The following is a 14,860-nucleotide window of genomic DNA, read 5'->3' as shown; positions in this document are numbered from 1 at the left end:
GCCCGCGGGGCCGGGAGCCGGTCCGGACCCGCGGGGCTGGGAGCCGGGCTGCCGGGGGGTGCGCTGGGAGCCGGGAGGCCGGTCCGGGGCTGGGGGGCCGGGCCCGCGGGGCCGGGCCGCCGGGGGGTGCGCCGGGCCGCCGGGGGCCGGCAGTGCTGGGCGGGCCGGGGGTGGTCGGCCGTGGGCCGGCACCCCAGGGCCCGAGCCGACCCAGCCTGGGCCGCGCCTCCTCCCCCCACACCCCTCCTTACCTGCTTCAGGCTTCCCGAAGCAGGGGAGGGGCGGAGACTTTGGGGAGGGGGCGGAGTTGGGGCGGGGGCGTGGGCGGGGCTGGGGGTGGGGCCGGGGCCCTGTGGAGTGTCCTCCATTCGGAGGCACAAAATATGGTAACCCTAAAAGTGAACGTGCATTGGTCTACACTGCTTTGGATGGTTATCAAGCCGAACTCGTCATTGGCATGGACGCATGTCCCCTGGAATGGTGGTTGAAGCATGAAGAGTCATATGAATCTTTAGTGCATCCAGCGTGTAAATATCTTGCGACACTAGCTACAACAGTGCCATGCAAATGCCTGTTCTCACTTTCAGGTGACATGGCAATTAAGAAGCAAGCAGCATTATCTTCTGCAAATGTAAGAAAACATGTTTGTCTGGACGATAGGCTGAACCAGAAGTAGGACTGAGTGGACTTGTAGGCTCTAAAGTTTTACATTGTTTTATTTTTGAATGCAGGGCTTTTTTGTACATAATTCTACTTTTGTAAGTTCAACTTTCATGATAGAAGTACTGTAGTGCAATCTCTATTAGGTGAATTGAAAAATACAATTTCTTTTGTTTTTTACGGTGCAAATATTTGGAATCAAAAATAAAGTGAGCACTGTACACTTTGTATTCTGTGTTGTAATCGAAATCTATATATTTGAAAACGTAGAAAATGTCCAAAAATATTTAGATGGTAATCTATTATTGTTTAATAGTGCGATTAATTTTTTTTAATCGCTTGACAGCCCTAGTTAGAATACAAGATGGTTTAAAAATGAGGGGGTTTTTTTGGGGGGGTGTATCATAAAGACTTCCCCTAATCATGATTGTGGAAATCCTATTCAAAATTGCTAATGGTAGGTTCCTGCAAACACTTACATGAGTCAAGTTGCTTGTGTGTGTATGTAGCCCTCTTTGAGTTCTATGGGACTATTCAGAAGAATAAAGTTAGTTACCCGCTTAAATGTTTGCAGGGATCAGCCCTAATGCTGTATATAAAAGCTCCAGTTGTTCATTTTTCAGTATCAGTTGTTGGGAAACTGTTCCAAAAAGATGTTTCAAAAACATCTGTTACTGTGTCACCTTTGAAATTCCTTTTTATTAAATCCTTAATCTTTTTTTCTTTTTGGCAGACCACCAGATATAGAACTGCTGAAGGAGGGGCAAAGGTACAGCTGAATCAATGATTCTTACATTTAACGTACAGTATTCACAGTTGGAAAGGGAAGCCTTTGATTTCCTGTTTTGCTGCAATATATAATGTACCATTATTGCAGACCACACAAAGAATATTTGCCTTGTTTAGCTTTTTCCTTTGTGATGCTAAAAAGAGTATTTGATCTGTATGATTTAGTGTACAGCTGCTCGTAGCCTGTATCTCTTAATTGAAGCTGTTGAAACCTGACACAAACGCAATGTTTGTACTCTGCATATTTTGTACCATTGATCCTTTATAAACTAAATGGTACCAATTATATGTGTTGAAAGCTTCTGTGAGTCTTAATATAAAACATTTATATCTGAAATATATAAATCCTACCACTCTTTGTTTGCTTCCACCTCTTTGTTAGTTCTGTAAATTGTGATTTTTTTTTTTGCATGTTTTCCTCTACAGCATTTGGCCATTAGGGGGCAAACTCGCATATTCCTGCAAAAACAAGTAATCTGCTATCCCCTTGTTCTTAATCAGCATACTGTATTTCATTCATATAATGGAAAAATGTGGCTTAAAATGCCTGTATTCACTCTAGAATTTTAAGGTGCTAAAATTTGGCAGCATAAGTCTGACCTTGTGCTCTTTTTTCTTCTAAATGTTGTCAAAGCAAATATATTTTGTTTTTTCTTTTCCTCCCTACCCCTCATTTGCAACATAAGATGTCTGCTGTATAGTATCTGCAGTAGTCATCTTGATTACTAAACACTAAAACTCTTTACATTTGAAATTTTTTTCTTAGAAAACAAATCTTATTTAGATCCCTTAGTAAGGGTCTAATTCTTAATGTTAAATAAAATAATACACCTTTGCTAGAACAAAATTATTTGTTCATTCTTAAAATATATGCTATTCAAAATCATCTAGTTTGCAAATGCTATTATAACTGAAGTCTGTCCTGTGTTTTAATGATAGTCTATTTCTTCTGTAACAGTGGCCAGTCTGGGGAAGAAGTAAAACTACATGATGAAGTCATTAAAGTCTCAGATATTGAAAATCCTAAGACATCAGCAAGCCAGTGTGACTCTGCTTCCCATGGCACATACAGTGACAGCAGCAGTGATACTGAACAAGAATTTGTTTCCTCTATTCTACCAGAAAATCGATCAAATGCAACCAGTCTGGTGCGACCATTGCACAAAAAAAGTATACTCAAAAAGAAGCCTGGTCAAAATATAAACTCCACGCATAGAGATGGAGACCATAGAGTGATAAATGTCACCGAACAATTAAGTGAGTGCAAATTAGATATCCAGGAAAAAAAGAGTTCTTGTTCTGTTAGTGGCATTTCTTCAGACATTATTATATCGGAAAACTTAAAAAATGCAGAAAACTATGAAAGTAGGTGTAATGGTTCACAAGTAGTTTTGCTAGGTGTGAGCAAAGAGGGGGCAGAACAACTCAAAAAAATACTTGCTAAATCAAAGCAGCATATCAAACCTAAAATGAGTGCACCAGTTGATTCCCTTACTGCTACACGTAATGTGTTAGATGTGCTTAAGCAGACTTTTATTGAATGGAGAACTGAAGAAACTTACAAGTTTCTCTGTGGATCCAGCTATGCTACTGTACACTTACCGGAACACACATCAGCTGTCAACTGTGAGAAAGAAGAACTTGATGAGGATGACTTAGAAACAGCAGATGACCTTAATGATGCTGCTGCTGCTACAAGGGAATCTAAAAACAGTTTGAACCAGTCTTTGCCTTTTGGGGGCACAGGTGCAACAGTTAAACCTTTGCCTAGCTATGAAAAACTAAAAGAAGAAACAGAACTATTAGGACTAAGAGTAAAGGAATTCTATAAAGGAAAATGCCTCTTGACTGAAGAAGCAACAACACAGGTGGAAGGAGCGGAGCATCCTAGCAGTGTTAAAGTAAGTATCCTGAAAAACTGGACTGTTTAGTTCTGTATGTTTATACAGTGCTTAAGTCAATGGGGCACTGACCTATATGGCCTCTAGGTGTTACCACAATATAAACGTTGATAATAATCTCATAGTAAAATTTCAGTATTGTCACCTTCAGTATGTCACTCTGAAGCTAGAATGTCTGAGTCCATGTGATTAGAGCGACAAGATGGGTGAGGTAATATCTTTTATTGGACCAACTTCTGTTGGTGAGAGAGACAAGCGTTTGCCAAACAGAGCTCTTCTTCAGGTCTGGGAAAGGTACTCCAAGTGTCACAATTAATTCCAAGGTGGAACAGATTGTTTGGCATAAGTAGTTAGCACATATTCTAAAGGATCATTCAAGATAGAGTGGCCCATTAAAACCTCTGCAGTCATAGGACAAAAACCAGGGGTTAGTGTGTTACAGATTGTTGTAATAAGCCGTAAATCCAGTGTCTCTGTTGAATCCATGTTTTTTAGTGTCTAGCAGAGTTATGAATTTAACCTCCCAGGCTCATCAGTGTGAAGCAATGGAAACAGTTACAAGCATGGCTGACAGCTCTTTTTCTCTAGAATGTCACCAGTTTCAGTCATCACTAGGATTTGCAGTCTGTTCCCATATGTACTGGTAAATGGAGGCACATGACTTTACAACTTACATCTATGCGACAGAACGGGCTTTCAGCTAGTAATAACAATAATTAAGGATGGTCAGCTCCTGAGCAGTTACCTAGATTTTGGCCAGCTAAAATAATGAATTCTCATGTTCATTTTCAACAGCTTCTTGTTACGTTACAGAATGCCATGGACTAATCAGCTATTTAAGTGTGCTTTAACTTGGTATAAAGCACAGAAAGGAAGCACTGCTAAACTGAACTAATGTAAGAATGTTAAAGGTTAAATTAATTCTATCTGGCCATTGTGCAGATGCATAGAGGGAAGAAAGAGTGGAATGAGTCTTTTCCTCCACTCTACCTCTGTGGCCTCTGCACGAGGGCCAAACACAACCAACATCCCTGCTCTCAGAGTACTGGAGCAACTGCTTCCCTCTACATCTCCCTTGGAATCGCAGAGACTTCCCAGCCTTTTAGATTTCAAATATTGCAAGGAACCATATAGCTTTGGGAACTTTTTCACTTTCTAGGCATTAAGTCATCATGTCACAGAGCTTTGCATCTCTTCCTGTCTGTCTTCTGGTAGGAGGATTTATAGACACAAAGAGATGTAAAACTGTATGAGGTTTCACCTCTTCCAAGACGAGTAGGCCAGCTCTAAACATCCAGTTCCTTTTGTCTCAATCATATGGAGACAGTACTCTGGCTGACTAGACTAGGTTACACATTTTGTGTTGGTGTATGTAGTTCTGGGTTTCTTTAAGTTTTAGGAAGTTTTCAATATGAGAAGGAGTAATTTTGCAAAAGCTTATTTTTATTAAATAAAGTAACTGTAGTGTGCTTAAAATGAAAGACGATGTTATCTGGGATCAGTTAGGGTAGGTCTACACTTACCTCCGGGTCCGGCGGTAAGCAATCGATCTTCTGGGATCGATCCCGGAAGTGCTCGTCGTCGAAAAATAGATTAGTAATATAGGTAGGCCTGGCTTGACTTGGGAATCTCAACAAGTAAGCAAATTGTAATTAAGGCCTGATTTAACAGTTCAGTCCTTCAGGAGCTCATACAATTCCTAACCACTCCTGTCCAACTACAATTTCCACTACCCTGAAGCCAGATCATTATTTCTAAAATCTAGCCTTTAGGTTTTGAATATTCTTTCCTTTCATGTATGTAAACACTTATTGCACTTGTGCCATTTTTTTCTGCTCAGAAACAGTAAAATTTAACAATGGGGAAAACAATCAATAATTGGCCACAATATTGCTTTGTTTTACTGACTTTAAAAAATTGACTTGAAAATTCAGATGTCTACCATGTGTTCATTATATTTTTGTATTTTAATGTAGGATGACCAGCAGGGTGATCCCATCCTCCCGCTTGTAGATTCTCATGCCCAAATGCAGATTCGAAAGCAGATTGTACTTGAAAAATTGAGAAAAGTGTAAGTATCCCTTCTTTCTCTTTGAGTACTTATGACTAAATTAAGTCTCCAGCCCAAATTAGCTCAGAATGTGGCTGCCCGCTCATTAATCAGTGCCACATATATTGAGCACGTTACACAAGTGCTCTGCGATGTCCATTTACTGCCTATTAAATTCCATCCAGAAATTAAAATATAAGATAAAACCATAAATTCTTTAATGAGCTGGGATTTAGTTGCTTGAGGTATTGTCTCTTTATGTGTGATACAACTGTAGTTGTTAGTGGATGTGCTCAATCTGACAACCTCCTGGGTCATAAAGGAAGGGCCTGCCGGCAGGGCATCTTACAAAAGGAACTTGCCCCTTTCTTAGGTGTGTCAGAGCCCATGTTTGGTAAGCTTCTGCTCATGTTGTAAAGCTCATTATCCTCCCTCTGCGTGGGGGGAGAGGGGTTGTCACAGGCTTGTGGGAGTTGTTGGTGTTTTAACTGTGGAATACATTCCACTGCAATTCATGTATTTTGTGGATTTTAATGTTTGCTATTGTAAATATGCATGGAGCTTAAATAAGGGATAAGTGCTTTTAAGAAGTCAAAATGATCTTATTGTCTAGATGGAAAACTAACTAACTTCTTTTCCTTGTTTAAAAGAGTTTTCTGATAGACTTAAAAATATGAAGTATTGCTAATAACGTTAACACACTAACTTTAAAAGCTGAACTGGAATATTTGCTCGAAATTATAATGAAACTGGGGCAGGAAAAGTATTGTTATGTCTTGTTTGGTATCAAGTATATTGTCACTAAACAGATATGGCCACATCTACACAGAAGAAAGCATAGTTTTGAAAACCGGTAAATAGTTCCAGCAAAGTTCTCACTGAATCGGTTTCTTATATACATGGCTAATGTGATGAGGCTTATGTGATTTTTTTTTTTTTTCCATGCTTTGTCCCTGCCTCCATTGGCTGTAGGCAGCCAAACTACATTAAAGCCTGTCTAAACTGAATTTTAAGTTTCTAAACATTATTCCCTTTTTATCATAGATAGGGCCTTTGTGCACTAAAGAAAAAAGCATATTGCAGTTCAAGGTCCTATATACATGGCACTAAAAATGGCTAAACCAGCAAGGTTTAAAACCATATAAAAATGTCTCCTGCTAACCCACTTTGCCTAAGCAGTGCAGACAAGAAACAACAGTTTAAGGACCATGAATAAGAACTTAGTCTAAAACATTATTATTTTTAAATGGCTATGGCTTGTCTGTGTTGCCCAGGCTACCTTGGCATGAGCCCCTCCCCCCCGCCCCCCCCCCTTTTTTTTTTTAAAGTTCCATTAGCATTTCTTATCAGAACTGCATTGTAACAAAATTGATGATTTTTAATCAGAGATCCTAAGAAAACTTCCCCGTATTTCTGCCAGAGTGAATGTCATCACAGCTACCAAGAGCATGGTTTGAAATAGTTTTATTATATTACAAATCCATGTTCTCATTCCCTCATTAATTTATCACATCTGTCACTTATGCTGAACCTTCTCATACTTCTAGCAAAGGGTGAATTTAATTTGTACTGTCTTTGTGCTCTGTATGTGTGACATGGGCTCTCAGCTACTAATATACCTATATAATATTAGGTATATTCTCTGCACCTAGCTGCTAATTCAGTTGTGTAATTTTCTCTGACTACTTTTTTTGAACCCAAATAAAATTTTGAGAGTAGGAACATTATTCACTTAACAACTAAATCAATTAAACAGCTATGAGCTGGGTGCAAACTTTTAAGGGGGGTACAAATGCCATTTCTCTCTTAAGTAGATATGTCCTAGGTGTGTTATATCCTCCACTTGGAGACTTAATTAAGAAAATTAAATTATTTCACTACCAAAGAAATCTAAATATTGCAAATTTGAAATAGTTTTGACACTTAAAATTCTAGTCTTCCATATTGTAAACCTAATTGCTTTTGTAAGAATGCCTTGGCATAACTGACATTGGAAGCTGATTAATAACATAACTTGCTAAGCAGCAAGTATATCAAAAGTCATATCCTATTATGCTCTTCTCCAATAGCTACTGTAAAATGCAGTGACATTGCAGCAATGCCTTCTCTAATAAATGAATCTGAAATGTAAGCTATATGCCAGATTTAAAGCTCAAAGAAGTCAATACAAGTCTTTCTAGTGATTTCAGTGAGCTTTGGATAAGGCCCTATTTGAGGAGCAAATGGTTGTGTATAGAAAGAAAGAAAATAACCTGATATCCTTTTGCTTCCAGATTGCCTGCAGTTTTGGGCCCTCTTCAGATTACACTAGGTGATGTTTACATGGAACTGAAAAATCTTGTCAAAACTTTCAGGTAAGTGTTGGTCTTTTCAGGGATTTTTCCTGATTGAGTAAATAACATCTAATGTAGACACACATGAATTAGGATCAAAGGAACCACAGTGAAGGTTTGCCCTGCTTCAGTAGTAGGTCAGTGTAGGTAACATCATGTTCCCTGTGGACTAACAAGGGAGCCCCATCCCCTGCTCCACTGACTGTGCTCGGGTCACTATGAGTATTTTATATATTTTTAAGAAGTAGGCCAGTGGTCTCAGGAGGATGCTGATGAGTCCTTTAAAGATACTACTGCCCTGTCATCTCCTATTAAGCATGGGCGTTTGAGATCTGTCACTTCCTCAGTGCACCCTGCAGCTGGGCTAAATGGGGCTATGGGGTGTGATTAATGATGGTTGCTGCCAACTCCCTGAGCAGTGAGGAAAGTCAAGCTTAGCCCACTCTACTCCTGATTGCAAGGGGAAGGATAGAGAACAACTAAGAACCGTGTTAGTTCCCTACCACCGGGAGCCAGTGAGCTTTAATCTCTCCCTATGGCCTCAGTGAACCTAGATCCCAGGAGCACTGAGGAAGGTGGCAGCACAGACCTAGAGGGTGGTGGTAACTTTTCTAAACACCTACCCACTCTGCGGGTCAGCAGCCCATTTCTCTTCACTGACACAACACAGACTCAATACAGGCTCCATGTCCTTGAGCCCCAGCAAGAAGAGGGAGTGATAGTAATTGCTAATTATGAGTGGCCAAGCCATGTTTCAGGACATTGACTTTAGATGTTAATGTTTTTGCTCTTGGCCGTTCAGTGCAACCCAAGAATTTTTAAAAACTCTTTTCTTGTGGCATTTATATTTTAATGAGTAGAATGTCAGTTCCACTTGAACCCTTAATTTTGGCTAACATCTTCAAGGACCAGGTTAGACTAAAGAGCTGGGACTTGTAAAGACAGAAAACATTTTTTTATGGTGATAGAGGTGGTACGCATGAATTTTTTAAAATTTAATTTCTATAATTTCTATAATTGCTGTTTTTTTAAATAAATCCTGATTAACTCCACACTTTCTCCTAGCAACTATGCCTAAAATTTGTAAAGGGTTAGGGAAGAGCTTCTTTCATGTATGCTAGAGTTGCAGGGGTATACCCCACATACACGAATGACCTGGGTTTACAGAAATGTAGGATTTTTTTAGTCAGTCTGTAATGCTAAATTCATAATAGTCCCCTCAGCCTGACTGAGTTCTCTGGATTGCTGAAACTAGCATGGATTTTGGTGTACTCCAACCATGGGCCTTTGTAACAGACCCATCACAGTAGTGTCTCAGCACCAAAACACACTTCTTTCAAAAGCATACCTGAAAGCAATTTTGGACATATTAGTTAAATTTGGCTCCCTATTATTAGGCTTTAGACATACAGATTTTACCATCTTCATTATTATTTGTTAGGATCTGTTGCCCGATATCCCAACTGAACTTTTATTGCCAATTTATTGTTAATATGATCTAAATTGCAACCTGCCTGAGGACTCATCATTGTTATGTTTCACTTTTTTTTTTTTTTTTTTTTTACTCCTCCTAAATATCTAAATATATGGAGCAGTGCCTTAGCAGTATTCCAATCTCTAGTGTTGAAACAAAATAGAACAAAATCTTTCTTATTAATTGCATCTGATGTTGTTTGAGTTGTCTTTTCAGTTACTTAACGTTGAGACCTTTTTGCAACACTTTTGGATAAGGTGTGAGTTGAAGGCCATTGGTAGCTAATTGGGAGTTCTTCTAATGTGGAGAATCTTAGGTGAATTCTTTACTTGGCAGTTGGTTTGTGTTTAATTGCGGTTTGGGGATTGTTTTTCTACATATTGAATTTAATGTAGCACCTAGAGCAATGGGTAGGTGCTTTAGGACCCTAAATAAAGTAATTATTTTGAATTCACATCATTGTTGCTGAGAACAAGATTACAAAATACAAGGTGCATAGTGTGGGGCCAAATTCTCCACTTCAGTTATCCGTAGAATCAATTCAACTAAACCTACATTTATTTTTCCTTCATACTGCTCCTAGCAAGAAGGAACAATTCATTGGGCCTTTTCTCCATCCGTACCTGGACTTCTGCTGCAGCAGAAGCTGGTGGCAAATACTACCTCATGGACATGAGGATAAAAGCAGTAGTCATTGATGCATAGCTCTCCAATCCTGCAAACGCTTATATGCCCAGGCTTAACTTTACTCACATGAGTAGTCTCATTGATTTCAGCATGAATACTCACAAGGGACAGTTAAACCATTTGCTGAAGTACTTGGAAGATTCAGGGCCTTAAGTACCACTTACTATGTAATAGGGTTGAAATGCTGAATAAAATAATGAGTGGGCATCTCTGACAAATAGAAGTTCTCTTTTCTGCTTCGTGTACTGGAAGTACTTCAGGCTGAAAAATTGTTGAAGGCCCATCATAGGGGATAAAACACATGGCCATAATGTGGGAGAGTTTAGTTAAAGAAGGGTAAAAGAGAATGTGGTGAACTGAGCAACAGCAATTTTCAGCTCCATTGGTTTTTGAAGGAACACGTGCAGGTCAGCCTCTTTTGGACAGCATTTTATTCAATCACCACTGTTGGGAAGCGCTCTAAAGAGATCTCTGGAGACAGTTCAGAATGGTTATAGTTCTTCCCAAGCAAAGTCCCTCAGTGCCTGTAAGCTTTTGTTACGAAAACTGAGATGTCAAATAACTCTCCAGAGTCTGTCAGGGCACTTTGTTAAAGACTAAGAGAAAATTAGGTATTTACATAGAAATCTAGGTTAAATGACTAAGTGAATAAGTTAGAGATACAAGGCGAGTGAGGTAATATCTTTTATTGGACCAACTACTGATAAAAATAAATACTTTTTCACCCAATGCACAATCAGCCCATAGAGCTCCTTGTCCCAAGATACCACAGAAGACAAGAGCTTAGCAGGATTTTAAAAAAATGATTCGACACTTTATACAGATAACAAGAATATCCAGAGTTGTTATATTATGGACAAAAAACCAGGAGTTTGGATATAATTACTTATGCACTTCAGTGCATAAACCAGTCCTTAATGGGAATTAGGAAGAAACTTTTCCTAGGGCATGTTATTCAATGACTGTCTTTTGCACTTTTCTTGCACCTTCATCTGAAACATCTGGTGCTGGCCACATTCTGAGATAGTATACTAGATCTGATTCAGTATGGCAATTCCTATGTTTCTCGGCACTTCATTTGTAAGTTTCCTTTCAAGGTGACCACCTGCCTCTTGGAGCATGGGAGGCAGTATGTTCTATACCTGGGGTAAGCGAGCCCTTATATTGCTAAAAGAGCTTCTTTTCTGAAAATTCTAGATTGTTGGGTCTCAGAGCCAAGTTTTGTCCCAAAAGCACTGTGGGTGTGCTTGGATCTTGTCTCCCACTTGTTGTGTCCTATTCCTGTTAGAGGCAAGGATCAGGCCATCACACTATTCTTGCCAGAGGGGAAACTGATCAATGCTGGATCACTCAGGCAGGAGCTGACATTAATTTAATGAGAAAATGTACCAAAGTAAAACTATAGATGATTGGCATTTTGATGCTAAAAGAAATATGACCTGCACGCATTTGTCTTTCCCAGAGTTTTCTGTTTAACCCAATTGTTACCTAAAGTTTGGGCTTCTTTATTGCTCCTGCAACTTCCCATGTCAAAATTAGCTTTTTCTTCTTTGAGTAATTTTCTGTGGGTACTCCGCTTCTGGTGTGCATATACATGTGTGCCTCTGATCAGAAACTTTTGGTAGGAGTGTCTGCGTGGTCCATGCCTGTGTGCTGTACATTGTTATGCTCCAATCCGAGGCGTATAAGGCAGGCTGGACCTGCTGTTGCTCCAGTTACTTCAGCTTATCCTTACATTTGTATTTTTATTTTACTTTTTACTTACCTTGCACACTTATTGTGTGGTCTTTTCATTCCCCCCACCATCTTTTTCACAGTCAGGATTCTAAACCTGCCAGACATGTAGAAGGTCATTTTCCCCTCAGCAACAGTCATTCCAGCTATCCCCACTATCTGGGGGCGACACACATCATGTCAACATGCAAGATCTTCATCAGATTTGAAAGCCGACCCAGGAAACTGAGGGAGGCTAGACTTAAGCTGCTTCCCATGGTGGGTTCTGTGCAACCTTCCTCCAACTCAGGGCCCACCACAGCCCTAACTCAGTGTGTCAGGGTCAGCCAACCAACGCTGTCCTTCAACTTCTACGGCTCTGTCTCTGTTGAGTAAGAATCATGGCCGGCTCCAGAGACTAGCTCAAAGGGCTCAAAAAAGAAGAGACCTAAGTCCATTGATAGAGAGGCATTGAAGAAAGGGGGTACTTTGCCTCAGAAATCGACAATGAGATCTCATGTCCCATCTCAGGTACAGTCAAGGCTTCTAGACCCTCCTGTACTGCACTTCCTGCTCCAACTAAAAAGACTTCTAGTGCTACTTACACTGAAAAGTTTCTTGATACACAGCTCTACCTGGTACTGATGGAAGTACCTGGTTCAGAACCAGCCACGCAAAAGAACTCTGCCACCTCGAAGAGATCAGTACTAGCACCAGCTGCCCCAGTCCCTGCCCCTCCAGCAGGGCGCAATCACCAAGGGCATTCCGATCACGACCCTTTGCCATCTTTGGTACCAGTGGCTTCAGGTACAGCGGACTCGGCTCTCCAGTGTCCTGCCTTCCCTGTACCGAGCAGATTCCTGTTCCTGAAATCTCCTAGTCTCTGAGGAGCCCAGGTCTCCCCTACTAATGGTACTGAAGAAAACCACTCCTCCAGAGCACTCTCTGGTACCAATGAGATCTGCTCCCACCTTCAATAGAGGGGAAGACTCCTCTTCTGACTCCAGAAATCTTCGGGTTTCACCACCTGCTCGTTCAGATCTCCCTCTCCAGAAGTCTATTCTGAAAGAATTTCATCGGGACCCAGGCACATGCAAGCCGATCAACAGCCCTCTTGGTATGACCACCCTTAGGGTCCACCACCCTTCCCCTATGCCCATCTCAAGGGCTCTTCTGGAATCCCTGGGCCACATATGGGGAGACCAGTCCTATAGAGCACAACTTCTCAATAGGGCCACGAGGAGAGAGAGCTACACTATTTCTCAGTACCCTCTTCACTTGTCCTCTTGTCAGGAGGAACCCTTTGAGGAGCAAGAACTGAGGGCTGATTGGGAAGCTACAGCACCCACTAATAAATCCTCCTCTTCTCCAGATGGGGCTGTAATGCTGCTTTCCCCCTCTCCTGTGCAGATGACTTCAAACCTTTTCAAGACTTCATGAAAAGAATAGTTGAGTCTCTGCAAGCCCCTCTGGAAGAGGTGCAGATTGGTGAGAAAAACCATCTTGAACAAAGCCTGTACTTTGCTAGTTTTAGACTTTTAGATGCATGTTTTCACTTGCACACGGTTTTGGGGAAATTTGGGACTAGGAGTGTGTTGGGATCACTTTGCTAGTTGTAACCAAGGCTGATGGAAGCCAGAGTGGAGCTGTGGGGCTGTGGACAGGCTGCTAGGGTCAGAACTGCTGAACCAGGCTGGCTGCATAGCACCCAAACACTCAAGGTCTGTCCTGCATGCTTGTTGCTGACTGAATATCACAGGCTGGGAGCTACAGTACCAAACATTGTGAGGCACTCTGGCTTACAGGTAACAGTTGACACATCCTCTTACTGGTCTGGATTGCACCCCAAACCTTATGACAGTGGGTCATCCTGGTTACAGCCCAATGGTATTCTAGGACGGTCCAGAGCACAATGGAAGATCTTCTGTTCAAGGCCACCAAGCTGTTCATTGATACCATGACTAAATACCTCCACTTCAGAGCAAATCTTCAGTACTTAGGAATCTATTATCCTGCAAGCAAAAGCAGGTACAGCAGACCGCAGACCAGCCCAAAGGTCCTGCCCCATCCAGTTTCAAACATATCACAGGCAACAGCACCACCTAAGAAAATATCTTGGTTCCAAAAGAAAAGACCATCTAGCTTCATCTCTGTGGTCATCTAGCTGTCAACCTTCACCAAGTGGCTGTTTTGATATATTGGTTGAGAGTCATGAGCATGGATCCTAGAAATCCGTTTGCCGCGGAAAAATGTGGAATTTGCATTTTTCCCAGAGAATCTTTCATTTTTACATTTTTGTGAAAAAATTAAAATGTATATTAACTATTAACTAAATTTTACTGAAAGTACCAGTGTCACTTACTCAGTGCACGCAACCTCCCCCTCTTGTGGTTGATTTTTGAATATGCTTTAAATTTACATAGCTAAACATACTCCAATAAACTGCTTCCAACATATAGAGGTTATTCAGCAGTGTAAAGGGGTTTGTGTTTTAATGCCTCTCAAATTTCACTTCATCCTCCAGATGTGAGTAATTAAAGTTATGAAAAGACCACCTCATACGCCCACATTAACCAGGACATTCAGTTATCCATCTTCTACCCTAAACTGCACAATTCCAGGGTGGAAGCTAGTCTGCACACTCTAAATGTTATGAGGGCACTAGTGTTCTGCCTATAAAGAACTAGACCCTTCAAAGCCTCTCCTAGACTCTGTCTCCTTTGTAGATAGAATGAAAGGAACCCCTATTTCTACCCCAAGACTATCCATGTTGGTCTCTGGATGCATTTTGTCCTGCTACAAACTCTCTACAGTGCATCCGCCCTCAAGGGTGACTGCCCACTCCACTGGAGCACACTCTACCTCTATGGCTTTGCTCAAGAATGTTCCTGTCAAAGGCATCTGTAAAGCTATCACCTGATCATCCATTCACACCTTTTCCCAGCACTATGCCATAGGTAAGGCCTTACATTTTCAGGTTTTATTTTAAAATTTCCTGGGAATTTATCAATTTTTTTATTCCAAAATTTTAAAAAGTGAAAATAGGTAAAACCTGAAAACAAAAGACAGCGGCAGCTATGGGCACCAGTACTCACAGGGTGCAGCTTTCTGCCCCCTGTCGTCTGTCACTGCAGTGGTCAAACAATCTCAGCTGCCAGAACCCATCTCCCTTCCTCTTCACAGTGGGGGAGCTGAAGGGCTGAGGTCAGGAGGGGACTCTGTCTGGCAGGGGAAGCAGATGGGCTGCATTGAA

At 41.1% G+C, this 14,860-nt stretch overlaps 1 protein-coding gene across 5 annotated transcripts in view; it reads left to right on the top strand.

Annotated features, from left to right (window-relative positions):
* The window catches only part of RPAP2 (RNA polymerase II associated protein 2), a 73,093-nt gene that overhangs the window by 17,370 nt on the left and 40,863 nt on the right, over window positions 1-14,860 (top strand). For all 5 annotated transcript variants that reach the window (XM_034778133.1, XM_034778132.1, XM_034778131.1 and 2 more), the window contains exons 7-10: window positions 1,394-1,429; window positions 2,408-3,350; window positions 5,327-5,421; window positions 7,674-7,754. In XM_034778133.1, the coding sequence (XP_034634024.1) occupies window positions 1,394-1,429; window positions 2,408-3,350; window positions 5,327-5,421; window positions 7,674-7,754 (1,155 nt within the window). The remainder of the gene's footprint in view (window positions 1-1,393; window positions 1,430-2,407; window positions 3,351-5,326; window positions 5,422-7,673; window positions 7,755-14,860) is intronic.

This window comes from Trachemys scripta, chromosome 8, assembly GCF_013100865.1.
Source record: "Trachemys scripta elegans isolate TJP31775 chromosome 8, CAS_Tse_1.0, whole genome shotgun sequence".
NCBI lineage: Eukaryota > Metazoa > Chordata > Testudines > Emydidae > Trachemys > Trachemys scripta.
The sequence above is the reverse complement of the archived record's forward strand: the minus strand, read 5'-3'. Positions and strand labels throughout refer to the sequence as shown.